Below are 25,403 nucleotides of genomic sequence, written 5' to 3'. Positions count from 1 at the left end.
GGTCCCTCTGCCACCTTCCACCCTTCCTGCCCTGTCCTTTGTCCTCCTTCTTCAGGCCAGTTTCCTGCTAGGGCACTTGGCAGGTGCTCAGAGTTCACTCCCAGTTGAACCCAAAGCCCGACTGACTTCCACATCTGATTCCCTGCAGGGCAAGACCAGAGCTCTTTGCATGGAAACTTTCCCTTTCAGTTGGAAAGAATGATGGAAGGACGTGTATTTCTGCACAGAGGGTGTGGCCAGAGTGGAGTCTTGTGCAAACTTGTATTTCTCTATTACCTATTTATCAACTATCTACTCATGTATCTGTCATCTGTTATCATCTAGTGTCTGTCATCTCTTGTCATCTCTCTGTATCATATCTGTCTATCCATCCATCTGTCTGATTGTCCATCTACCAGTCCATCTATCCATCCATCACCTGTCTGTTCGGTCTGCCTGTCTAGCCATCATCCATCTATCTGTCCATCGGCTATCTTTCATCCATGTATCTATCATCTCTATCTATCCATCCATCCATCCATCCGTCCTCCCTGTCTATCCATCTATCCATCCATCCGTCCATCCATCCTCCCTTTCTGTCCCATCTATCCATCCATCATCTCTGCCTGTCCATCTGTCCATCCATCCATCCATCATCTCTATCTATCCATCCATCTATCCATCCTCCCTGTCTATCCATGGATCCATCGATCCATCCATCCATCCTTCCTGTCTACCCATCAATCCATCCATCTGTCCATCATCTCTGCCTGTCTATCTATCCATCTGTCCATCCATCCATCATCTCTATCTATCCATCCCTCCTCCCTGTCTATCCATCGATCCATCGATCCATCCATCCATCATCTCTGCCTGTCTATCCATCAGTCCATCCATCTGTCCATCATCTCTGCCTATCTATCCATCCATCCACCCATCCTCCCATCCTCCCTATCTATCCATCCATCCATCTGTCCATCCATCATCTCTGTCTATCTCTCCATCCATCCATCCCCATATCTGTCTCCCCATTCATCTAGCCATCCATCCACCCACCTACCCACCCATCCATCCATCATCCATCTGTCTATCCTCTTTACCTGTCTGTCCATCCACCCACCCATCCATCCATCCATCCATCATGTGTTACTCTGCACCCCGGTGTGTCCAACAAATCACACAGAACCGAATTTCTTGACAGACACCTGAGCCCGTGAAGTCCCAAACTGAGCAGAAAGTTAACATGAATCACACACGGGGCCCATCCAAGCAGGCAATAACCATGGTTGGGAATGTGGATGTGCTGGTGTTCGTCAGATTCCCCTCAGAGGCCCTGCAACCCATCTCCCCTCCTTCGTGTTACTGACCACTAGAGGTCAGCATTGTTTAACGCTAAATGAACCCCCGGAGGCCAGGGCTGAATAGATGAAATTCACCAGCTCTGTTTTCCCCATTTTCCTACTGTACATTCGAGTGGGATATCTTCTGCATATTGAATATACTACTGTGAGCTGTTATCAGTAAACACAACTTTGGAAAACAATATTGATGGCATAGAAGGAAAGTATTGGAATTAGAATAAAATTAAAATCGAATAAAATTAGAATATACTATTGGGAGGTATTAGGTGAGTATATTAGGATTATTATGTAAAAATACTTATTAGAGTGATTAGAATATTATGATATAGTTCATCAAATATGAGAATATGCTGTATTAGGATATTAGAAAGTAGAATGTTCCTAATAATCTCACAGTGTATTTGTAATGTAACACACTATAATATTAGTAGAATAGAAAGTAGTGAAGAAAGATCGAATACATTATGAGACTCTTGCTAGGATAATTGATGATGAGTCAATAAAACCCTATCCCAGTCAAAACACTGAATGTATTTCCATTTACCCATTCCAATGGATGGATGGAAAGGGTCCAGTCTTTCCGGAGGGAGAGGGACACAAGTCCGTGCACATACCACAAGCTTCGCCAGTCCTTCTTGGGCATTCCATGGCTCCCTCTGCAGTTTGTCAGATTCAACCTACAACCTTCCCCTGGACCACCTCTGAATTCTCCTCACTGTCGCCCTCCAGCTGCTTCCTCTCCTGCCCATGTTTGCCTGGCAGCAGGTAGAAGTATCACACACACACACACACACACACACACACACACGCCCCAACCAGGCCATGGTTGCTCGAAGTGTGTGAAGAAAATGCATCCACGTTGAGAGCTGCATTCTGGGGGGAGGGGAAAGCTGTCCCAAAGCTCATGAACGGCACTTGGTGGAACCTCAGGGTTCCGTGGTACCCCACATGGAGAATCATGGCCGCCATACTTGAGACAAGGTGTCGCTGGGACTCTTTCCTACACTACACTCCGCCGTTCATCCTTGCACAGCCCAGCTCTTTGTCCTTGTCCCTTTCAGTGAAGGACACAGGCTTTACGTTTTCTAGGCACCTACCACAGCAGGGGCTCTTTGAGGAAGACGTCAAAAACGGTGAACCAATAGTACATCCCCATTCGGTGTTCTGTCCAGAAACTCTTCCTTCTTCTCTGTTGAGTCCGTGTCCAAATTGCCTGCCTTGCTCACCATTAGGGTCCTCTTTGTCCTCTTTATGGACAGTCCATTCTCCTGGCAGGTGTGGGTGGGTCGAGCGGATATGTCCAAGTCGTCATGGAGCGAGGATGGAAACAGCAGCCAAGTTGGCGTGACGCTGGGAGAGGAAACTCTCGACCTTCCTTCGTGCCCACAAGCAGGTCGTCCTTCCGCACGCCACTGGCTCTGTGGATCTCTTTAGCTCACTTACATAATGAGCGCTCGGTGCTTGTTGGAGAACGGGAAGGATTACGTTGGATAAAAGACAGATTGGAAGATTTCTTAGGGCGCTTTCCCCATGTGTGGGGGCACGGCTCATTCTCAGATCCCTGTTCTCTCTGCTTCTTCCTTCGGGCAGGATCTGGTACTACTCATTTATTACCATTTATTCCCGCTCGTTAAACCACTGCTAGCATACCTTCCCCATGATACAGCCCCGTAATGCCTGCTTCCTGAGAACACTTTGTTTAAGGATTGTCCAATAACGGCTGTTAGGTATGTAGGGCACGTTTTCTCCTGGTGTTTAACAGGCCGTTTGTCAACGTGCGCCTTCCTCCTGATGAAATCCTGAGACGGGGCTGCCACCCCAGGAAGCAGTCCGACCCCCTTAGGCATTGTTAGACCGAGCATCTGGCCGACCAGAAACGGCCGACTCGGGAGCTGTGAACTGGAAGCCGTAGTTGGCGGGTGCGTATAGACCTTTCCTCCGAGCCTGGCCTGGGCAGCGTCTCAGGACGGGGAAGCTCGTAATGCCAGAAGTCAACAGTGGCCAAAGTCGTTGTAGTAACGAAACCCAGATAACCAGCGGCTCAGAGATTCTGCTGTGTCCTTCCCAGCACGGGGACTCTGCTTGCTCCAGAGTGTATCGATGAATAGCTAAGATGTCACAAAGGAAAAAAGCTGTTTCACGCCTTTATCACGTGTGGCTACACGTTCCCGTTGACCGAGTGTCTTGCATTGTCCTTATTCACCTCCCTCTTCTCCCTCAGCATTCCCCTTAACGTCCTTTTTTTGTACTTTATATTCTACAGTTTTTCAGTTTTTCACTTCTCTGTAATATAAGTGCAGAGTTAACATGTCTCTTCTGTATAGCGGTAGCGGGCAGGACAAATGGCTAAAAACACGGTGGCTTACAATGGAAATCCATCCTTTCCCACCTCTGAAGACCAAAAGTCTGAGATCCAGGCGGGGCAGGGCTGCAGAGATCCAGACGCGGCAGGGTCATGTTCCCTCCCCAAGCTCCAAGGAGGGTCCTTCCTTCCTCTTCCAGCTCATGGGGCTGCAGGCGTCCCTGGGCTGGTGGCCACCTCCCTCCCATCTCTGCCTCTGTCCTCACGTGGCTTCTCCTCTCTGAATCTCTTCTTCTGTTGCTTATAAAGACCATGTCATTGGATTTAGGGTCTACCATAAACCAAAATGGCACTCACAGTCCCATTTCCAAACAGGCACCGTCTTAATCCATCTAGGAGTGATGCCTCCATAAAGAGAACAGGGAAATGGGTGTTGCTAAAAACTTAGAAGCCAAGAGATCCAGGAAGTATCTGTAGGAGTGTCCTGGGGCAGCTGTAACAAAAGACCAGAGATGAGGTGGTTTAAAACCACAGGAATTCATCCTCCTCCAGCTCTGGAGACCAGAAGTCTGAGATCCAGGCAGGGCAGGGCTCCTGAGATCCAGGCGGGGTAGGACCTCTGAGATCCAGGCGGGACAGGGCTGTGTTCCCTCCAGAGGCTCCAAGAAGGGTCCTTCCTGTCTCTTCCAGCTTCTGGGGCTCCAAGAGTCCCTGAATTTATGCCCATGTTCCTCCCTTCTCTGCCTCTGTCCTCATGTGGCTTCTCCTATGTTTGTCTTTCCTCTTCTGTCTCTTCCAGGGACACCTGTCATTGCATTTAGGGCCACCCTGATCCAGAATGAGCTCATTTCAGTATGTGTTGCTCAGTCACATTCCCAAAGTCTCGTTCTCCAAATAAGGCCACGTTCTCAGATGGTCAGGGTAGAAACATGGATGTACCTTTTTGGAGACCACCATGGCCCTCACTATATTCTGGTTTTTAAATTTATTTACTTTTTAAAAAAAATGTCAGAAATCGATTTGGAATTAACAGGAATTTTTTTTTTTCTTTTTCCTAATGAAAGTTGACCTCTTCCATCCGGATATCATTGCAAAACTCCCTCTTTTTTTTTTTTTTTTAAGATTTATTTATTTATTTGGGGAGCGACTATGAGCAAAGTGGGGAGCCAGGGAGGCAGAGAGAGAATCTCATGAGGTCATGACCTGAGCTGAAATCAAGAGTCAGACGCGTAACTAACTGAGCCACCCCATGAAAAGCGCCATTTTATAGAGCTATGGCCAGTGGTTGTTTCAGGGAATTAGAAGTTCTCCTTCTAAAGGATCCAATTAGCAGTGTCCTGAGTTAAGGGTCTTTGCCTTCAGCATTCTGAGCAGATACCAGAAGTACAGCCTGTGCCTTGGGCATGTGGGTGGGTATCTGGCCCATGTTTATTAACTTCTCTATTTGCTTTGATTTTTCTAGCTCTTTGCACTTTTAAGTATGTTCTTGGGTAACTTACTTCAGATTTTTTTCCCCCTATTTCATTGTATTAGAGAAGACATGACTGTTGGTTTCTGTGCTAGGACAGTCTTTCCTTCTGATAACTATGCCGTAGACGGTAATACTTAAGTGCGTGAGCAGGCCCCCGTTGCCAATAAAACTTTATTTATAAAAACAGACTGCCGGCTGTGATGCGCTAGATCTTTGTGGCCCAAAGTTCAAGTTAGGAACCAGCCTTGCTCTCGCCCAGCTCCCTACGTGTGACCTACATGAATTCATCTACTGTGGAGGTTCAGATACTGGCTGCTTATAGACGTATGGTCTACCTGGACCAAAAAGAAAAGAAAAATAGGAAACAGTGTTACACATCCTCCTCCATTTGTCCTGCTCGTGTTTATTGAGCACGTACTGTGTGCCACATAGAACCCGATGTTTGAAGAGTGCAAGGATCTTCACTCCTGGTCTGAAGGGGGAATGACCTCGTAAACGTCCTGCCTTCGTCGAGCGTCTAGAAATACCACTCGCTACGAAGCAGGGATTTTTTTCCGTGCTTGCTCTCTGCTAAAAATAGCTACTTATTTTTCTTACAGGTTCCCTCCGTTTTTCGATGACAACCCGTTTGGCATTTATCAAAAAATCCTTGCAGGCAAAATCGATTTCCCCAGACATTTGGATTTCAGTGTAAAGTAAGTAAACCGTTTCCCTCCTCGTCGGGGTTCGGTGGGGGGAGGTCGTTTATTTTTAAAATCACCGACAAGAAATCACAGAGCAGGCATCCACTGAGCAGGACAGCGTACTGTGTTCTTACTGGGCTGTGCTCCGTGTCTTCTGGACAGTCAGCGTTTCCACCCGACGGGAAAAGGTGGTCGTCATTCTACTGTAATGATACTTAACCTTTTCATGACTCTTGGCCAGATTTTATGGGCCTTGAGAGAAATGACATTTACAATTAGCCAATAAAGGGATTTGTGAATCACCCCGAGTAACAGAACTGTTGGGGTATTGGATGAAAAGGGTTCCTCCCAAGCCTTCGCCGCCTCTCGCTGGTTCTGCGGTTGGCCGGCCCGTTGATGGCTTTAGCAGGCTGTCTCTTTCTCCTCCTGCTTAAATGACTTTCATTCTTAAATTCCTTTTTCATGCTGATATTAAGGCTGTTGAACATCAGCTATGAGGACTTCTCTACAGCTTCAGGGTTAGTGACTGAATTTGTGTGTGGGTCATTAAATTTGTGGTGACGGTGGGGAGAAAACTGAAGTCTTTAAAACTCTCAGAACGCATTTGGCATTCCAGTTACGTTCGTCCATCTGGTCACCTAGCGGACAATTTTGTATCGTGACTTGTAGTTCTTTCTCTGCATTTCCCAGGTGAGCCAAGCCCACCTGATCACAAGGTGGTTAACCACGTTTAGTCAAGAACTTAACATTTCTCTCTTTTTGCTGTTTTTTAAAAATAGCCCATGGGCAGGGAGTACAGAGAAAACTGATTTCATGACACTGGGATAGCTGCCAGTTGCTTTTCTCACTGTTGAAGGTCATCTACTCGCCCACAGAGGCTCTCCTTCCAAGGAGAAGACAGTGTTTCCCTGGGTTGGTTGGGCCAGAGGCGGGGTTGTGTTTGACACACCAGGCAAGTTTTAGAAGACAAGCAAGAAAACTAGGTTCCATTAAAAATAGTCATCCAGAAGGCGGGCACTCTGTCCTATGAATGCTAAGACACTGAGGCGGAAAGGGAGATCGAGCAGTCAGAACTTTCTTTTCTCTAGAAAGAAATGAAAAAATACTACATAGAGCTTCTCGCCCAGGTCCAAATCCCATTAGACTTGAGTGACATTATGTCACATGGATATGCCAACATTTCCCAGTGGTTTGCTTTGATTGAAATCTACTCACGCCCATTGGCAGAGTAGAGTTGGTAGTGACCTTAGACCGTTGACATTCAGAGTAAATCTAGGGGGTATGGGCATCTGTTGTCTTGTGTGAATGCACACTGGCAGAATCCAGCCAGAGGTATACAGCTGTGGCTTAGCTGTTGCTCTTGGTACACCTGCTCCCCATCAAAAGAGTGTGGACTGTGTCTTGCATTTTCCGAGTCAGCCCCTTGTGGGGACCCCCTGATGGTCTTTGGCTGGGCAGAACCTTGGAGGATGTATTCACTTCCTCTTGCAAGGAATAACCTAAACTCTTCCAAGAGTTGGTTGGTTCTTGGTTTCCCCAGAGAAGGGACAACGCATAAAATCGTAGGTCATTTCTTCCATCATTGGTGGGAAGGGCTCAGGTCTGTCATGAACATATTACGTTTATACTGTTCCATGGAAAAGAAGGAACGACGACAAACATTAAGTTCAATCTACATTTGGTGTCTACCCCCTATGCCTCTTTTCGTTGTAGTCTATTCTGAGAGAGACCCACCAGGGTCTGCCCTGCTGTCCTTTGGTCTAGAATGCTCCTCGTTGAGCAGGCTCTTCTTCTCTCTTGCCTGGGACCCCCCGTGTCCCCAGGATGGGAACTCAGCCAGAGCAGGAACCTGGGATCCTTGGGTGCAGTTGCTGATTGCAGATGGTGGTTGAGAAGAACTTCACTTCTTCCCATTATTGCCTAGATCTTCCCAAGTTGGCTGAGAAGCAGGACCCTAATGAGCCTTGCGTATGCAAACCACTGCCTTTGGGTACCATGACAGTTGGATTTTGACTCTCAAGTTCTCAAGGTCTTCTGTTGTTGTTGGTTCACACAACCTCGGCATTTGACCGTGTCACCTTCCTGCCTGGGCACCTGTGTCTTTGGACTGGCACTGAGATTCCTTGTAGGATCTTAGACAGCTGAAAGGACATCAGAGCTTTGGGGCTTATTGCCAACGTGGTAGACCAAACTCCTTCCCAGTGTTTCTTCCTGTCTCATAGTGGCTGGAGAGAAGCCAGGCAGGATAGAATCAAGGGATGGCCAGTGGCCACAGAGCCTGTCCCAGGATTGCAGGCACCTCCAGAGCTCCTACACAGCTTTACCATATCGGACAGCCCCTTTACATCCTTACCCTTTGCTTTCGGGACTGTGCTGTTCTGTAAGGGTGCAGTTTTATATTTTAAATAGAACTTCATTTATTTAGAACCCCAGTGTAGACCGCTTTAAGTAGATGCACTAACAGTAAATGGTAGAGAAAGAGAAGGGAAAAAAACACATTAGTTGGGATTGTTTGAGAGTGTGGTGTTTGGTGATTCACAGTCTAGACATAAGGCATTCGGGGATCTTGGAACCCTGGACCTTCCCATATATTGCCACGGGTCTTGGGATTTCAGCACCCATGGCGTGAGTCTGAGGGTGTGCTCCTCACTCCAGGGCATAAGGTTCCTTTTAGTTTTGTAAAGTTGTGTCATGGGTTTTTTGAAGCTGGACCATAGGTCTTTTGATTTGTCTGGGGGATTTCAATTTATATTTGAAGTCTCTAGATATTACTGTCCATAATGTATTCTGTGTATTATGTGCAGAGACACACACAAGCACAAATTTTATTTCCTTACCTTTTATTTCTAGAACTAGCCTGTCTTCTGAATGTCTTGACATAAACTATCAGATCGTAATGGCCCTGGATTCTGAAGTGGATGGAGAAGCAGAGTTTAAGGGACTCACAGAAGTTTGTATGTTATGGGAGAGCAAGCAGCGTACAACCAGAATCCCATAAATAAGTAGCTCCTTAGGGCAGAGCATAGCCATTCGTTTTGGTGAAGGCAGATGTCTTCTCTTGGGCAAGAACAGACTCACGGGTACATTTTAAGGGAAATGTCGCTATGCTTGGGGCAGACACATAATTTTCTTGCATCTTCTATCGAAAGGCTCGTTTTCTGCACGGTGATGTAATGAACCTTTTCCCCTTTGCTCTGTCCCTCTGTGTAGCCAGCCCTGCTTTGCATAAATTACTTAGAAACCCATATTGGTGAAGAAACAATTGGTGGGAAAATGTGGAGGCAAAATGAAAATTTATCCTCCCTCCATTGCTTAATGTGGTGGGCGGATTTTATTGCCACTGACACGCTGTGTTTGCTTGGGTCCGTATTAAGATGCATCTTCTTTTTGTCTCCTTCCCGCATGTAGAGACCTCATTAGGAAATTGCTGGTCGTTGACAGAACCCGACGCCTTGGAAACATGAAGGTCAGTGTTTGTTTTCAGACGGATTATGCGCGAGACACTCCTATCACTTGGCACCATACATACATTTCTATTTATAGAGACAAAGGCACAGTGATCGTGTTTAATTGTTGGCTAGAGTTCAGATCTGGGTGTCTGGGCATGCAAAATCCACCTGGGTCTATACCACATCCCTTCTCTCCAAATGAGTAAATGGCTCACCCGTCATCTCCAAGATGTCGGTATTTTGCTTAGTTATTTCGACTTTTACAAATAACGTGATGGACCTATAACTCACATACCATACATGCCTCCCCATTCAGAGCGTGCAGTCCAGCACCTTTTACTAGGTTTGCAGACTTGGGGAACCATCACCAAAGTCAATGTCAAGGAACGTTTCCTTCTCAGAAAGAAACCCCATACCCTATGCTGTTGTTACCCGATCCTTTCATCCCTCCTGCCCTTTCTGTCTCTGTAGATTTCCCTGTTCTGGGCTTTCCTATACGTGAATCAGAGCATACGTGATGTTCTGTGTCTGGCTCCTCCCGTGTTTTCAGGGTCTGTCCAGATGCTGGCAGGTGTCAGTGCCTTGTTCCTTTCTAAGGACAAGTCACACTCCATTCATGGATGGACCCCACTGTGTGTACTCATCCCTCTGCTGATGGACATTTGGGTTGTTTTCCGCCTTTTGGCTGTTGTGAATAGTGCCATAACCATGGGTGTGCGTGTCTGTGTGGGAATTAATCATTTGAGGAAGTGTACATCCTGTGTCATTTTCACAAACTTTTCCTGTGGAGGGGAATATGTTTAAAGATTATTGCGTAAATGGTATGATATCTTACATGCACGTTTTGGTTCTCTTGTGGCACCAGTGAATCTAGGAGAATCTCGGAACGTCTTCTTAGGTATTTCTGGTTCTGGATATCGATGGAGGAACTTAATCATGGGTCCATGCCTTGGTCTTGTCTGCCGTAGTCTTGGGAGACACAATAGACCTGTGCGTGAGGCTTGATTCGCAGCTAGCTCTCAGAACCGTCTGTTGATGTGTGTGTATTTGTGTCCAGTGGCTGCTGTAACAAAGGAGCAGAGTCTGAGATCCAGATGGGGCATGGCCACTGAGATCCAGGTGGGTTAGGGCCATGCTCTGTCCCGAAGCTCCAGGGGAGGGTCCTTCTTCCTCTTCCAGCTTCTGGGCCTCCAGGTGTCCCTGGGTTTGTGGCCACGTCCCTCCCATCTCTGCCTTTGTCTTCATGTGGCTTCTCTTCTGTGTCTGTGTCTCTCCTACTCTGTCTCTTGCAAGGACACCTGCCATTGGACTTAGGGCCACCCTGATTCAGGATGAGCTCTTCTCCGATCCTTTGCTTAATCAGATGTGCCAAGACCCTATGTCCAAATAAGTTACTCTGCACAGGACCGGGTGACATTTCACAAACTTTATGTTATGTTCAGATCCACTGGCTTCTTCCTATATCACAGATTCATGTGTTTCTGTCTTAACAATTCCCAACATTTAATAGATTAAAAAAGTTGATCCATGGGCCATAAAAAGGGATAAGATGGGTAGGGTTGAAGGCTGAACACCTGGGAGAGATTAGGGTTAGAGATAGGGTAGGGGATGAGGTTGGGGTTAGGGTTAGTGTTAGGTTAGGGTTAGGATTTTCAAAGACCCTGTTGCCATTGGCATCTGCAAGTTGGCCATTGGTGTTCGCCTTGAGAATGAAGCAGGCAGACCATAAGAATCCATTACTATTACACAAACATGGGTAGCGTAATTAGAAAGTCCTGCTGGGTAGCTCTTAAGATCTCTGAAGTGGACATTACAGGTTTGAGTCCTAGTCGTGTTTCTTACTAGTGTTGTAATACTGAGCCAAAGACACCATTTAGTGAACCATGGTTTCTAGGTCTGTATGATGAAGATGCTAAATTCTGAAGAAAACCGTCAGGATAAAAACAGGCAGCAGACTCAGAAATGTCCCTCTTTCTGTCTTGTTTTCTCTCAGGAGCCTGAGCCAAAGTCTTAATTCTGTGTGTGGTTCAGAGTGGTCATGACAGGATTTGTTTGTACTCTGAATGAAAGTGAACAGAACACAGCACCTTTATGTATATATTTTCCGTCCTAGGTCATGGTCCAGGGACAATGACTCAAAACATAGCACACTTTTTAAAATTTAATTTTACTTTTAATTCTCTACTAAGTAGAGATTCTCTGGAATGTAAAAAAAATCCCTGAGTCCTTGTGTTCTGGAAACCCTGAGTTCCAGACCAAAATTCTGTCTACTGACGGTGCCTGTTTCTTTCGAAGAATGGAGCGGATGACGTAAAGCGACATCGGTGGTTTCGAACTGTGGATTGGGAGGCGGTCCCACAAAGGAAACTGAAGGTACAACATACGTACGAGGGTGACTATTGGCTCGGCATCGTTACCTGTCTTCAGCAAGGGGCAGAGTCTGATTCTGACTTGTTTACTTACAGCTGATACGTAATTAATTTGTAGGATACGGTTGATCATCTCAAATCATGAATAAGCCAAGATCCCTTTTCAGTGGAAATCTTAGTGCTACAGAGACACCTAGAGGTAACGGGTTAAGACCCCCCATTTTACAATTGGTTTTTTTGAGACCTGACTCTGTCTCTCACTTGAAGTATGACCAGGATGAGTCGCATCCCACCAGTTTCTAATTGGGAATGGTAAATGGTATAACACAGATCAGGTGTTTGTCCAGCATGTATGGATGCAGTGATGGTGGTAATATTTTCTGGATCACCTTTCTTTGAACTGAATATATACACGTGCATACACACACACAAATTTCTTTTTAAAGATTTATTTGTTTTAGAGGAAGAAAGAGAGCATACACATGTGTGTGTGGGCGGGGGGACAGAGAGGGAGGGAAAATCTTAGCCTGACTCCTAGAGCTGCTGGGAGACTTGATCTCATGGCCTTGAGATTGGGTCCGGAGCCAAAATCAACAGCTCGACACTTGACCAAGCAGCCGGGCAACCCAGAATTGAAATGTATTTTTTTCTTTCATTTTTTAAAAAAAAATTTAAAAAAGGTTTTAAGGATTTGATTTATCTATTGACAGAGACACAGTGAGAGAGGGACTATAAGCAGGGGGAGTGGGAGAGGGAGAAGCAGGCTCCCTGCTGAGCAGAGAGCCCGATGCTGGGCTGGATCCTAGGACCCCAGGATCATGACCTGAGCCAAAGGCAATTGCTTAACAACTGAGCCACCCAGGCGCCCCTGAAATGTGTTTTTGACAGGAGTCTTCAATAATGACATTCTCAACCTTGGACTTGTAGAGTCCAATTTAAGAAGCAAGGACGGGCTACCATCTTTTCTCCCTTCATTCCCCATAACACACCATAGGTGGACACCTTACTCCCAGTATTTCTGATCCAAAGCTTTCCATGTTCATAAACAAAGCAAGGACAACTTTGGTTTTTCTGTGTTTTCCCAAGTCGTCTCTGTGATGTAAAGTTGTAGACATAAAGGGATGCACATCCCATCCAGGTGCCTACTGTTTCCTCCTGACTTTGCCTCTGTGTTTCCCCCCCGATCCTGCAGCCCCCCATCGTGCCGAAGCTATGTGGCGAGGGCGATACCTCGAACTTCGAAGCGTACCCCGAGAGTGACTGGAACACGGCCCCTCCAGTGTCTCCGAAAGATTTGGAAGTCTTCAAGAATTTCTGAGGACGGGAATCCTCATCTGGAAGGTGTATCTTTAGATAAAGTAATTATGCATATGTGAAGTTGAGGTGTCCCCCCATCAAGGGGATGTTGCCGTTGGTGAAACGGAGCTTCCCTCATGCCCCAGAACTCGAGCAGTGGGGCAGAGCTAGATGGAGCCCTTCTAGCGTCAGCTTAGTCAACACCCCGGTTGTGTTACTCAAGACATGCCGTGTGGCCCAGAGACAGCGTTGCCTCCAATATCCCACTCCCCAGACACACCTGTTGGGGCAGAATCCACATTCAGCTAAGACCCCTGTGAGAACCGTGCACACCTGCACATTCCAGGGCACAGACCCTTTGGTAAAAAAAATCCCTGAGTCCTTGTGTTCTGGAAACCCTGAGTTCCAGACCAGCGTCCTCCCAGATACCAACCAAATATTTTCAGAAGGGTTTTTTTTAAACCTCTTTTCACTAAAAACTGACGACGGCGGTGAACAGCTCTGATCGAATTGGCTAAGCTCCATTTGACATTTAAAAGAATGGATTTTTGAGTCATTTCTTTGAACCTTTAAGGTCTGTGACTCTATGTCTGTGGAATCGATAACTTTGAAGGATCTTTTGAATGTGGGTGGTGAAGATGACTTTGAAGGATCTTTTGAATGTGGGTGGTGAAGACCTTTCAGTTTCTCCCAGTTCTGTGAAGAAACTTGGTGATGTATTCCACTTGGGTTTTCCTTCTCATGACATGCAGGTGAGAAAAATGGCAGGAAGGAAGAGAAGCAAGATGGAACCAATGAGAGGTCTCCTCCTTGACTTTTCTTGGGTTGTTTTTTTTGTTGTTGTTGTTGTTTTTGGCTTCTGTTTATCCCCCCAACAGTAATTATGTGGAATGGGAGAAATAACTGGTCAATACAACGTTCCAGTTGACACCGTTCTAGAACCCTCGCAGGGAGGGACGCATTCTGTACCAGAGACCTCTACTCTCTGCTGGTCCTGCCACGCAGATCCCAAGAGGAAACCTGCCTAAACGTTAAAATGTGGAAACAAAAATTCAGTAAGACAGAAGACAGGTGGCCCTGTGGATGAGAAGGGAACATGTCTGCTTGATGGGTTTTAGTCTTTTCAACACTTAATGACTGTTCTCCTGAGGTTCTCTTAAAAAAAAGACTCTGTAGCTTTTACAGCTTCTGCAAAGCTCATGAAGGCCAGTTAACGAGTTTTACAAGTAGGAGGTGTTTCTAAATTTGGGTTTACTTTCTCTTCTCTTCATTTGCTTCAACTTTGAATGATTTGCCCGTAATATTTTGTGAATGATTTTTATCCAGTCATCCTTAAATGGAAGGCGGGATCCATCTTCCGTCTTGATGGAAGACGTGGTATGTTTTCTAGAGCACGACACTTAGTTGATAAGCCAGAGGACTGGAGCCTTTTTGTAACGGGGATACTATTAAATTTACTTAAGGAGACACAAATCTGCCGTCTGATGGGGTCTGTTGTGTACTCGGGGGATAGTTTTCTATTCATGGTTGGGAATTGTACCCCCAGTGGCCGTGGATAGGTTTTTAGCAGATTCTGCAGACAGGAATAACTTTCTCAAGGCGGTGCATGTCCTTGGGAATATACATTAATGGTATTGTGTTGTGTGCCTGGAGTCATCCTTGATGGACTTCGGCCAGTGGTAGGGACGCTGTTTGACCTTCTTGGTGAATGTTGGGCAATCAAGAAATCATGTCATGATCACATGACTTTGTGTTTATTCCACAACCTTAGATTTTGGTCTCTTGCTGGAGCAGCTAGACATCGTAACATTTGACTCTGTTTCCCCGATTTTGCACAAAGCAGGGGACAGAGATCCGGCATTTTTAGTGCTGAATAAACAGGCGTGACCATCTGTGAGGGAAGGCAATTTCTCCGTGAAGCAAAATGGTCTCCCATGGAGGACACCCAAGTGCAGCTTTGTGGCGGCTCTCCAGAGCCAGTTAACCGCTGTATGACTAACCCACTCGCCTTTGGAAAGTGAAGTCTCCCATCTCTTCAGCCCATGGAGGGGACTGTTAGAACAGCTGGCAGGGAGAGACCTCCCATTTTGGTTTTTATTTGATTTCCGCATTTGACTTGAGATGTTTTCTCTCTAGCTGGAAAGTTGCTGAGCCACTGGGTATCCCACGGCTTACTGATTTTATTAATAAGCATTCATAGAATTCATGCCTGTGGATCTTGGCAAGAAGAATTGCAAAGGAACGTTTGTTCTTGTGTGTTATGGAGTCATTTTTGAGTTGTTAGTATGATTATTATAAAACTTACCCAGTTCTGAAAACTAACAAAACCCTTTTTTTTAAATTCGTGTCTCGACTAGGATGATTTCAACCTCCTGGGAACAAAGAACGGCACATCCGCTGTGAAGAAGGGTCACGTCCACGGGATAAGGACATTTCCGTATTCTAGAAGTCCGGATGTACATAAAGAGACTGTATATCCGTACAAAGTCATGGACCTGGCATTATTTAAGCAACTGGAAATTAAGCATCATTAAGCAACTGGATATCTACTGCACAGTAGGACCTTTCGGAAAATTGGTTGTAGATTTTTATCTTATCTCTGTGTGTGATGAACCTACTGTGATGTCTTGGTTTTCCTCGTAGACTTAACTTTATGAGTTTGAACTGAACGTGTTTGGTTATAACCACAGATGGCGAGCACGTGTGCGTGTGCGCTGCGTGAGTGTGTGCGTGTGTAAAAAGACCGTGGGACGGGTGCGCAGGAATTGCACCGTGATGTTAATCTTCATACTTGGTAGAGCCTGTGATTCTGTAGCTTGTGAGGAAACCTGTTGTGGTGGCCCACGTCCCGTATCTTTCGTGCTTCTTGTCTGGTGACTCCAGATCTTGAAACCAGAAGGGAAGACAAGGATGCGTCCGTTTGAGTTTGAGTCTGAGAGTACCAGTGGCCATTAATGTTGTTCAAGGCATGGAATGCCGTCCAGAAATCTCCTGCATCACATCCGGAAATTCCGCAGTCCATTGTGGTGATGGGAGCAGTGGCGGGCGTCTACCTAATTATATACCATTTGAGCTCTGTGTCCAGCAAAATGCAGAGCTAACAGGTGACTTTCCATGTTGGCTCAGTTGCCCGGGTGACTTTCATGCAAGCGTGTTTTTATTTTAACTTCCACTGTGGGAAGAATGAGATGCAGATGAGCTATCGGGCGTCAGTGTTCGGTGTTGTAGAAATTTACACCTCTTGTTTCTGTCCTCGTAAATGTTCTCTTTGGGTGCGTCCAGCGTGCTTTTGTCTCGTAGGCAGGGTGGGCTTGTGCAGACTTATTAGTGGGTGAGATTGTGTCTTTTCCTCTCTGGACCTGATTGTGAAGATACCATGAAGAGAGCACCCTGCCCATGCTTTCCCCTTGGGATTGACTTAATGCAGGGTGGGTGCGGAGTGGGCTCCAGCGGGTGTGTTGCTGGATGTGGGTCTTCCCAGAAAAGGAGGCATGCAAAGAGGTCCTGGGAGTCTATGCTCTCTGTGATGCATTGCTTGTGTCTCTGCTGGCCGTGACTCAGCTGGACAAATAGACTTGCTCATATCTGCGTTGTGTCTGGTCATAGGGCTCAGCCATCACCTTCTGTAGGGATGTCTGTGCCCTTAACTAATAGGTACCAGAGCCTTTGGTGACCACAGAGGGATACCCACATAGACCTCCAAGACGTGTCTCTACCCTTCCTTTCTCCCATGGTTGGCCTAGAAAAGTTCAGCTCCTTGGGCACTGGGTGTGGAAGCAGCACCTGCCCTGGGAGATGTGTTGCTGAAATGGGTGCGGGGAAGAGTCAAACCTGGGCACCCTCTCAAGGCTTCTCCAGTTTATGTGTTCCTGAGTCACCTTGTGGATTCTTGGCTGTCGTGGACATTATTATTCTCCAGTACCGTGCCTGGAAAGACCTTTTCTGTCCATATAACCCTTTGTACCTCTTCTCTGCGACCATGTCTGTGGACGTGGAGAGCCGCTGTGTGGGAAAGTCCTGCATTTCTTAGAGTAGCAAAATGTCAAAGTCCACGTAGTCACCTACCATATTTGGCCAGATCCCACTCACAAGTCAGAAGGCTGGGGCTCTGTGTGCTGGAAGGTGGAATGGAGAACACGTGCACCCACGCAAGCTTTAAAAGACCCTGAAATCAAAGCCATGCCACGTTTCCCCTTTCTCATGTATCACCTGCTCTTCGAATACAAATCCAATGAGTAAGGTCAGGGTGACCCCAAGATTTAGTAAAATAAACATTTGTAATGAGTAACTCAAAGGAAAAATATTTTTAAAGGGCGAGCTGTATGGATGTTCCAGCAGAACAGTGTTTTCAGTCTGGACTGAGCAATCCCCATGCTGTTTGCATTAAGTGGGGGGCCAGAATGGGCCTCACTTTCAGCACGAAGTGTCTCATCCTGGACGGTTACGAGTCTGACGTTGACAATTAACTGCCTCTTCATCGACTGTTACAAGCCTAAATCGACAAAGGGATGGTGCGCTGAGATATAAACCCACGAGGGGGAAAGCAAAGATCTCACGTTTTCTGACTTATAAAAATAAATTATTATTATTTTGGAGCCCTGTGCTTAAAAAAATAAAAATAAATGAAACACCTTTCTTGAACATGATAAAGCACTGTAGTAGACACATTGACCCATGTGCATATTTTCGGGTTTAGTTCTCACTGTCCCAGATTTAATATAGGATATGAAAATAGCCTCAAGAAAGCATGAAATGAGATGCCTTAATATTGGACGGATATGCACACACACACACACACACACACACGCCGACATTGGAATGCACGGATCACATGGCTCTTTGAAAACATTGTCATTGGCCATGAACCATGCAAAACAAATTAAAAACTAAAAGGAATTCCAAAAATACCAGATGGTGTTAAACTCAGTCTTGCCATTTCAATATTCAAGGTGGCACACGCCATGTGTTAATGGCCCGTGGCTGGACTGTTAAATTAAGCAGGGTGATGTAATGCAAAGACTGATTTAATCAAAATGAGTCCCAAACACGTGGGACACTCATGATATATCGTTGAAAAGCAGTCTGCTCCGCGGGGGCACTCTGAAAATTTCAGGTATCTGATCGGATATCCGTGTGCAGAAGTCACAAGAAGAAATGTCATGGAAATACTCGCAAAATTCACATCAGAAGAAGAAATGATAGACTCCTTTCGTTCTATGCAATTTTATGAGTTGGCAATATTTTCTTAAATACAGATACCATTAAAAAAATTCCTCAGGAAACCTGTGTTTTGCAAAGAAATGTGTTGGGGCGGTTGCTGTTTTTCAAAAGGGATTGTCACCAGCCTGCTTGAACACACAACTGTAAGGCTCAGAAGGAAGTTGAGTCACAGCTGGCCATACAGCATATCCTACTTTGGGGCTGGCCAACCTCCAGTTCTTGCAGAACATGTGTGAGAACCCTGCTTGGCGTAAGCGTATCTACTGTGGCAATGGGCACTTTGTGGTTTCTGCTGTTGACGTGATGATGGGTCAAAAGAAAGCGCAGCAAGAAGACCCGTGTGCCCAGCTCACGTCCTTGTGATGGCTTCACGCTCCTCGTCCCATCCTTGCCTACCCACATGTCTGTCTGGAACAAGGCACTGTTTCATTCTGTGCTCTCTACCTAAGAACTCCCTCGGAACCAACGACAGAAACACCAGTACCACGAGACAGTCCTGTGACGTGTGATGCGTTTGCCATTTCTTTGTATGACTTCAGCTGCCTCTAGATTTTGGACCACTTGAACTGTGAAAACATGGCTCTGTGCCATCAACTAAAAAGACCCCAGAGTCCCCCACTCTCGAGGCACCGAAAGCTGCCCGCCCCTGCGGAGGGCTTCAGGCTGCATCAAATCCCATGATGGCATCAAAATTCTCATTCTAGCCACTTGGTTATTGGAATGCAGGAAAAAATACTTGTTTGGATTTTTCCCCCTAACCAATAGATTTTATATCCCAAAATGAATACACTCACAGAAGCCCCTGAGGGCTCCCACGGCGGAGACTGAGAAGATGATGCCTAAGTTGCCCTTTTTCCGGAGGCCTGTCCACCGAGAGTATGGGTTTGACCTGTGTTGGGCAAGTCCTGTGTACCTGTACTGTGTGTCCCTGTGTCTTATGGAGGTGAGAAGACCTTCTCTTCACTCACCTTCTGTGGACGATGTCCACGTACCAAAAACAAGAAGATAAGCACATGAACTGTTGTGTTAATCATGTATTTGGGTAGTCTGGACTGTGTGCGTGCGTGTGTGTGTATGTCTTGGTGGAGATGGATGTGGGAAACGTGTTTTCTCCAAGCATTACGTTTCCCTATCAAGTTGGCTTTGCAGACCCCGTGGGCTTCACGGTCCTTCATAGTAACAGGGAAACGCTCTGTCATGCTTTCCTATAAATTATTGTGTTGTAACGTATTCTGTTGTGCTTTCCTTGGCTTTCCCCTGGTGGACACCTGTCTTAATTTAAAAGTCATTATGTGTTTGTTAGCAGATGGGATTTCAAGCCTTTTGACACTCAGGGCATCTTGTCCTCTGAGATGGGTCTTCAGCTCTGCAGAACGGTCATAGCTTCCTTCTTCCTTGCGCCGTGCTATGGGCAGCCTGGCCGGGGGGCCCTGGGTTGGCCGTGGGATGCCGCAGACACGGGACGGAGTGCCTTTGCAGGTGCGGTGAGCCCCGGCGAGCCAGCACTGGGATCCCTGTGGGGTCGTCCCAGCTTCTCATGTGGGAAAAAAAAAAATTAAGAAAAAAAGTCTTGCTAATTCTTTCAATTCTTGCACAATGAAAATCACTGTGATTTGTATATATACCCTAGGAAAATTTTACTGCTGCCTAATTTATGTAATAATACTATTCATTCCAGGTTTGTTTAATAAAACTTTGTATCTTTTAAGACGCCTGGTTCTGGTCTGCTTCTGTGGTTATGGGACAAGCTCGTCTGCCTTCAACGAGTTCAAGGAGTCATCAGTGTCTCCTTATTTAATTTTTAATTGTTTTATTGAGGTATAATTGACACATGGTATGAGTTTCAGGGGAATAACATAATAATTTTATCTCTATAGATTGCAAAATGGTCACCACCACCAGTGTAGTTAATATCCATCACTACACGTGTTTGTGAACTTATTTTCCTTGTGATGAGAACTTTTCAATTCTTTCTTCTAAGCAAGTTTCAAGTATACGATACAGTATTATTGTATCTCTTTCTGCAAAGGGCCAGATGGTAAATGTTTCAACATTGCAGGATACACTGTGTCTATCAGGAGCACAAAAGCTTCCCTAGACAGTATGTAAACAAATAGGCTGTGTTCCGATAAAGTTTTATTGAAACAAAAGCACAGTTGAGGGGCCGGATTTGTTGCCCAGGCCACACTTTACCAGGTTCTAATCCGGTGCCTGAGGGTGACTTTGTACATCGCCTTTGCAGCTTGTTAAAAATGTGCCGTCTTCATCGTTATAAGTTATTTGATTGCACATTCTCTTTGCTCAAATAGCTCAATCCCCAGCTTTCCAAGTTGCCTTCTGCTTGCTAAAAACATGCTGCCTTCATCACTCAGGTCAACCCCTATCATCGATAACACTGACAGCACCTGCTAGAGCCGGGAAGCAGAACGTCCCAGCAGACTGAGGGTCCCACCGAAGCCTGTTTACCTGGCGACCAAGCTTGTCCACTTCTCCTCCTGGAAATCCCTTGCAAGAAGGACTCTTCCAGGGACAAGCAGGGCAACTTAGGATCTGGTTCCAAACCTTCTGGGCAGGGACTGTTCCAGAATTCCTGTAGAATAGGTGACATTCTGGTTTGGGAGAGGGAGTGATGTGTGTGTGTTTGCATGTGCATGTACATTTTGGAGGAGAGCTAGAAGGTTCTTGAAGGATGGATAGAGATTCTCCAGGAAACATGTTCTTGAGGTTTTTGGATGCCCTTGCAGGGTTTTTTTCTTTTTCCTTATTTTTTTTTTCTTTTTTAAGCCACACATTATTTTTATGCAGGTCTCTCGCTTCCCTAGAAGCCATTTTGCTTTTTTGTTAAAACGATCTGATAACCTTGTCCCCAAAACATTAAGGAAAAGATTTGCATGTATGTAACATTTTTTTTTTTTTTTAAATCCACTCATTCATTGTTTCCATCTCATGGCTGTTGGGAATAGTGCTGCCGTGAACATGGGAGTGTGGGGATCTTTTTGAAAGACAAATCGAAACCATAGTGAGATGTCACGTTACCCTTGTGAGACTGGCTGTCATCGAAAATGAGAGAGAAGCATTGACGAGGATGTCCGAGAGACTAGAACGCTCGTGTGCTGTTGGTGGCCGTGCACGCTGGTACAGCCACTGTGAAACACGGTGTGGCGGTTCCTCAAGGTACTGAAGATGGAACTTTCAGGGGATCCAGCAATTCTATTATCATCTAATATTTTAAAACACTGCCAAGCATAGGGTGTCTGTCCACTTTAAAGGTAGCAGAACGGAGCCCCAGAAATTTTGAGATCTCACAGTTCATCCATCACGGAGCTTAGATTTAAGCACCATGTGGTTCCTGCTCATTCCGGTGAACCACGTGACGTTTCACACTAAAACTAACAAGATGCTCATTAAACCAAGAACCAGATTCTCTGTGTTCTTCTGATGAGAACATCGGACACCGGATAAAAGTCAAAACGCTGAAGACCTGTGGTGACCGTATTCATGGGAGAATTTGGGATTTGATGCTTTGCTTTGGGCAGAAAACTATGATCTACTTAAACTCTGCTTAGTCAGCCGATCTGAGGTCTATTTTGACAGGCAAGTTGCCTCCCAAAAGTTCATGCAAGAAACCATCTTATGATCTGTGAAGTTACAAGCGGAGATAAACTTTTTTTGTTGTGGTGGTAAAGAACACGTAATATGGAATCTACATTCAGCAAAATGTTCAGTGCACTCTGCGGTGTAGCTAACTGTAGGCAAGGTGTGCGAGAACGTATCTCCGAAGCACAGTCACCTTGCAGAACCCAGATATCGTGCTCGTTGAACAACAGCAACCCGTTTCTCTGTCTCTTCCCCCAGCCAACAGTTGGCCAAGGCGGGGAGCTGCCCGCCTGGGTCTTGACTTTCACCCGAAACAAATCTTAGTTCTCAAGGACATCATGGAGAAAAGACTCAGGCTTTAGTGTCTCGTTACAAGCATCTGGCTTTGAGCCTGGTGCAAAACCAGCTCTTACGGTGCCCTTGGGAGCAATGTCTCGGGAAGCCACTGGCCAAGAAACAAATCTTCGTAATGAATCAGGATTTGTGTGCAGGCTGCTTAAAACCAGTGCCTTGGAAAAAGGGCAGAGGGAGCCCCACAAAAGGCTAAGATTAAAAAGTGAGGTCAGTCCAGTAAGTGGAAAATGCGCAAAGGTCATCTGCCCGGCAGAGATGTGAGTTGTTTGGTCATTCTGCACCGTGCTGAGTTTTGAGGATGAGTAATGACCCAAATGTCTGAAAGGCCAGAATGGGCGAATTTGGCATGATGACAGATGATTAGAGTGCCCCGAAATACCCATTTCACTGTCAACAGATGGTTGGACGTGTTTTCTTTCTCGTGGTTTCTTTGTCTGTCCTACCCAACTCTACACCACCCCTTGTCTTAAGGGGAGCAGGCCCTGAGGGTCACATTTGGGAAATCTGTGCCGTTTTCAGGATATAATTTTTTTTTCTTCGCGTTTATTTGATGGACGCCAGGTTGGCTCCGTTGGTTAAGTGTCTGCCTTCAGGTCGGGTCATAATCTCAGGGTCCTGGGATGGAGCCCTGCATCGGGCTTTTTGATCAGTGGGGAATCTGCTTTTCCTTCTGTCTCTGTGGTCTCTCTTGCTTTCACTGTCCCAAATAAATAAATGGAAATCTTCAAAAAAAAAAATTAAAAATGGAGTCTAGTTGATGACAGCGTGTTACACTACATCCAAGTGTACCCTCTAATGATTCTGTATGGTTTTCTACACGTTAATGCTGTCCTCACCACGGTGTGTCTGCTATCTTTTCCCCATACAACGCTATTACAATACCTTTGACTGAATTACCTACGCTTTGCCTTTCATCCCCATGACTCACTCACTCCATAACTGGGCGCCTGTGTCTCCCACACCCTTCTCCCATTTTATCCACCTCCCTGCCTTCCTCTGTGGCAACCAGCACGGTGTTCTCTGCATTTGTGGGTCTCTTTCTGCTTTTTGTTTGTGTCTCTGTTCACTTGTTTAAGATTCCACATATGGGTGAAATGGTATTTGTCCTTCTCTGAGTTATTTCAGTTAACATAAGTGAAATGGATTTCTAGGTCCATTCGTGTTCTCTGAAAGGGCAACATCTCATCCTTTTTTAGGGCTGAGTAATATTCCCGTGTATTTAGACATCACATTTTCTTCATGAGTTCATCTATGAATGGATACTTGGTTTGCTTCTTGGCTTACATCTTGGCTCCTGTAAACATAGACATGCACAGATCTTTTTGAATTAGTGCTTTTCTTTTCTTTGGGTAAATCTCCAGTAGTGGGATTACTGGATTATATGGTAACTTTATTTTTAACTTTCTGAGAAACCTCCATTCTGGAATGGCTGCCCCAGTCTGCATTCCCGCCAACAGTGCATGAGGGTTCCTTTTTCTCCACATCCTCACCAACACTTACTGTTTCTTTAAAAAAAAAATTTTGGGGGTGGTTCAGGTCACCTGGGTGGCTCAGGGAGTAAGCCTCTGCCTTCAGCTCAGGTCATGATCTCAGGGTCCTGGGATCGATCCCCACATCTGGGCTCTCTGCTCAGCGGGTAGCCTCCTTCCTCCTCTCTCTTTGCCTGCCTCTCTGTCTACTTGAGATCTCTCCCTCTGTCAAATAAATAAAATCATTTTTTTTAAAAAACCATAAAAAATAAATTTTAGCCACAGAACATAATCTTAAACATCATTGGGGCTTAACACCCAGATCCTGTAAGCCGTGATTTCCAAACCCTCCCTGTGACATGTTGGGCAGAACTATCCAGAACCCGTCCCCCACAGACACACCTGAGACAAAAGGTGAGAAGATGCTTCTAACGTATGATACGAATAACGTCCAAATAGTGTTCTCAAATATGGCTTTATTAATGTCTAAATGCAGCAGCATTTCATTTCAAGTTACTATTTTTAGTACTAGTACTCATCCCAGAGTATGACCACTCTTGCATCTTGCTTAGTGTTAGAAAAGCAGTTTTCTGTGCACACCCAAACCCTTGTTGCCTGCCCCGAATCTCGTTAATTTTCTGTGTTAAATTGGAACTTAGTATTGCTAATTTTATTTATTTATTTATTTATTTATTTGGCAGTCAGAGATCACAAGTAGGCAGAGAGGCAGGCAGAGAGAGAGGAGGAAGCAGGCTCCCCGTTGAGCAGAGAGCCCGATGCGGGGCTCGATCCCAGGACCCTGAGATCATGACCTGAACTGAAGGCAGAACTTAACCCACTGAGCCACCCAGGTGCCCCTTGTATTGCTGGTTTAAGGAAGGATCGAAAGCCAGCTTGGGTCGAAAAGAAACCTGTTGCCGTCTTTCCCATGACATCTGTGAGTCAAAAACTGGAATCTTTTTTTTTTTTCCCCTTCATTCCCATCTTCCCACATGGCACACACCAACCCTCTGTGCCGTACGCGAGCATTTCACAGGGCAGTATTAATGGGCCGTCACTATGTCATATTTTCTTTTCCGTAGCTCTTACTCCAATCTCTGTAAATTTGTACTTTTTTGTTTTTTTTTAACAACTTTGGGGACAAAATTGCAGTGGTTATCGGATATTGCATTGTGTTTTACAGTCGGCTTTGGGAATCCAGTTGGATGGATTTCCCTTCCTGACGGTGGTGGAATATCTTTGTCAGCTCTTGGCAGCTGGTGACGGGGCCACCAGCGCCTCGGTACTAACCTTCCCTGATCCTCCTTGAGGACCCCATAGGCACTGGACTTCTCGAGACACTGGTGTGTTCTCTTTCCCAAGGAGAAAGAGGTGCTGGAGGGTTTCTCCGTGTTTGACTTTACTATTTCAAAGCAGAGGTTTGGCTTCTGCGGCCAAAGAATCCGGCCTGTCCTTGTCAGGACGGAAGACCCCGAAATACTATCCATCTCCTTGTGTCTGAACCCCATACGTGCTTTTACCTTCTTTGATCTCCTTTGGCGATTCCTGTTTTCTGTGCATTGGTCTTCACTGAAAGTCGGCTTCTGCCCTTGAGAAGCCATTCTTTGAGGGGCGTCTGGGTGTCTCAGTGGGTTGGCGTCTGACTCCTGATTTCTGATCGGGTCATGATCTCACCATGTTAGGCACTGTGCTCAGCGGGGAGTCTGCTTGGGAAGCTCCGTCTCCCTCTGCCTCTCCCTTTCTCTAAAATAAATACATAAATAATAATAATAAAAATAAATGATAAAGAAATCTTCAAAAATTCTTCAAAAAAAAATAAAAAGTATTGTTTAAGTAATGATCACTAAACCTCC

General features: G+C 45.7%; 1 protein-coding gene across 2 annotated transcripts in view; it reads left to right on the top strand.

The window, feature by feature from the left end:
* LOC123935832 (cAMP-dependent protein kinase catalytic subunit PRKX) overlaps positions 1-19,838 on the top strand; it is a 79,430-nt gene extending 59,592 nt beyond the window's left edge. Inside the window, exons 5-9 of one of the 2 annotated variants that reach the window (XM_045996639.1) lie at positions 5,713-5,808; positions 9,205-9,262; positions 11,541-11,618; positions 12,807-12,972; positions 15,268-19,838. In XM_045996639.1, the coding sequence (XP_045852595.1) occupies positions 5,713-5,808; positions 9,205-9,262; positions 11,541-11,618; positions 12,807-12,932 (358 nt within the window). In that variant the 3' untranslated portion in view covers positions 12,933-12,972; positions 15,268-19,838. The remainder of the gene's footprint in view (positions 1-5,712; positions 5,809-9,204; positions 9,263-11,540; positions 11,619-12,806; positions 12,973-15,267) is intronic. The other variant, XM_045996638.1, reaches the window with a different exon arrangement.
* Positions 19,839-25,403: the final 5,565 nt, after the last annotated feature.

Source organism: Meles meles, chromosome Y, assembly GCF_922984935.1.
Source record: "Meles meles chromosome Y, mMelMel3.1 paternal haplotype, whole genome shotgun sequence".
In the NCBI taxonomy this organism is placed as follows: domain Eukaryota; kingdom Metazoa; phylum Chordata; class Mammalia; order Carnivora; family Mustelidae; genus Meles; species Meles meles.
This window is presented reverse-complemented; position numbering and strand designations above follow the sequence as displayed.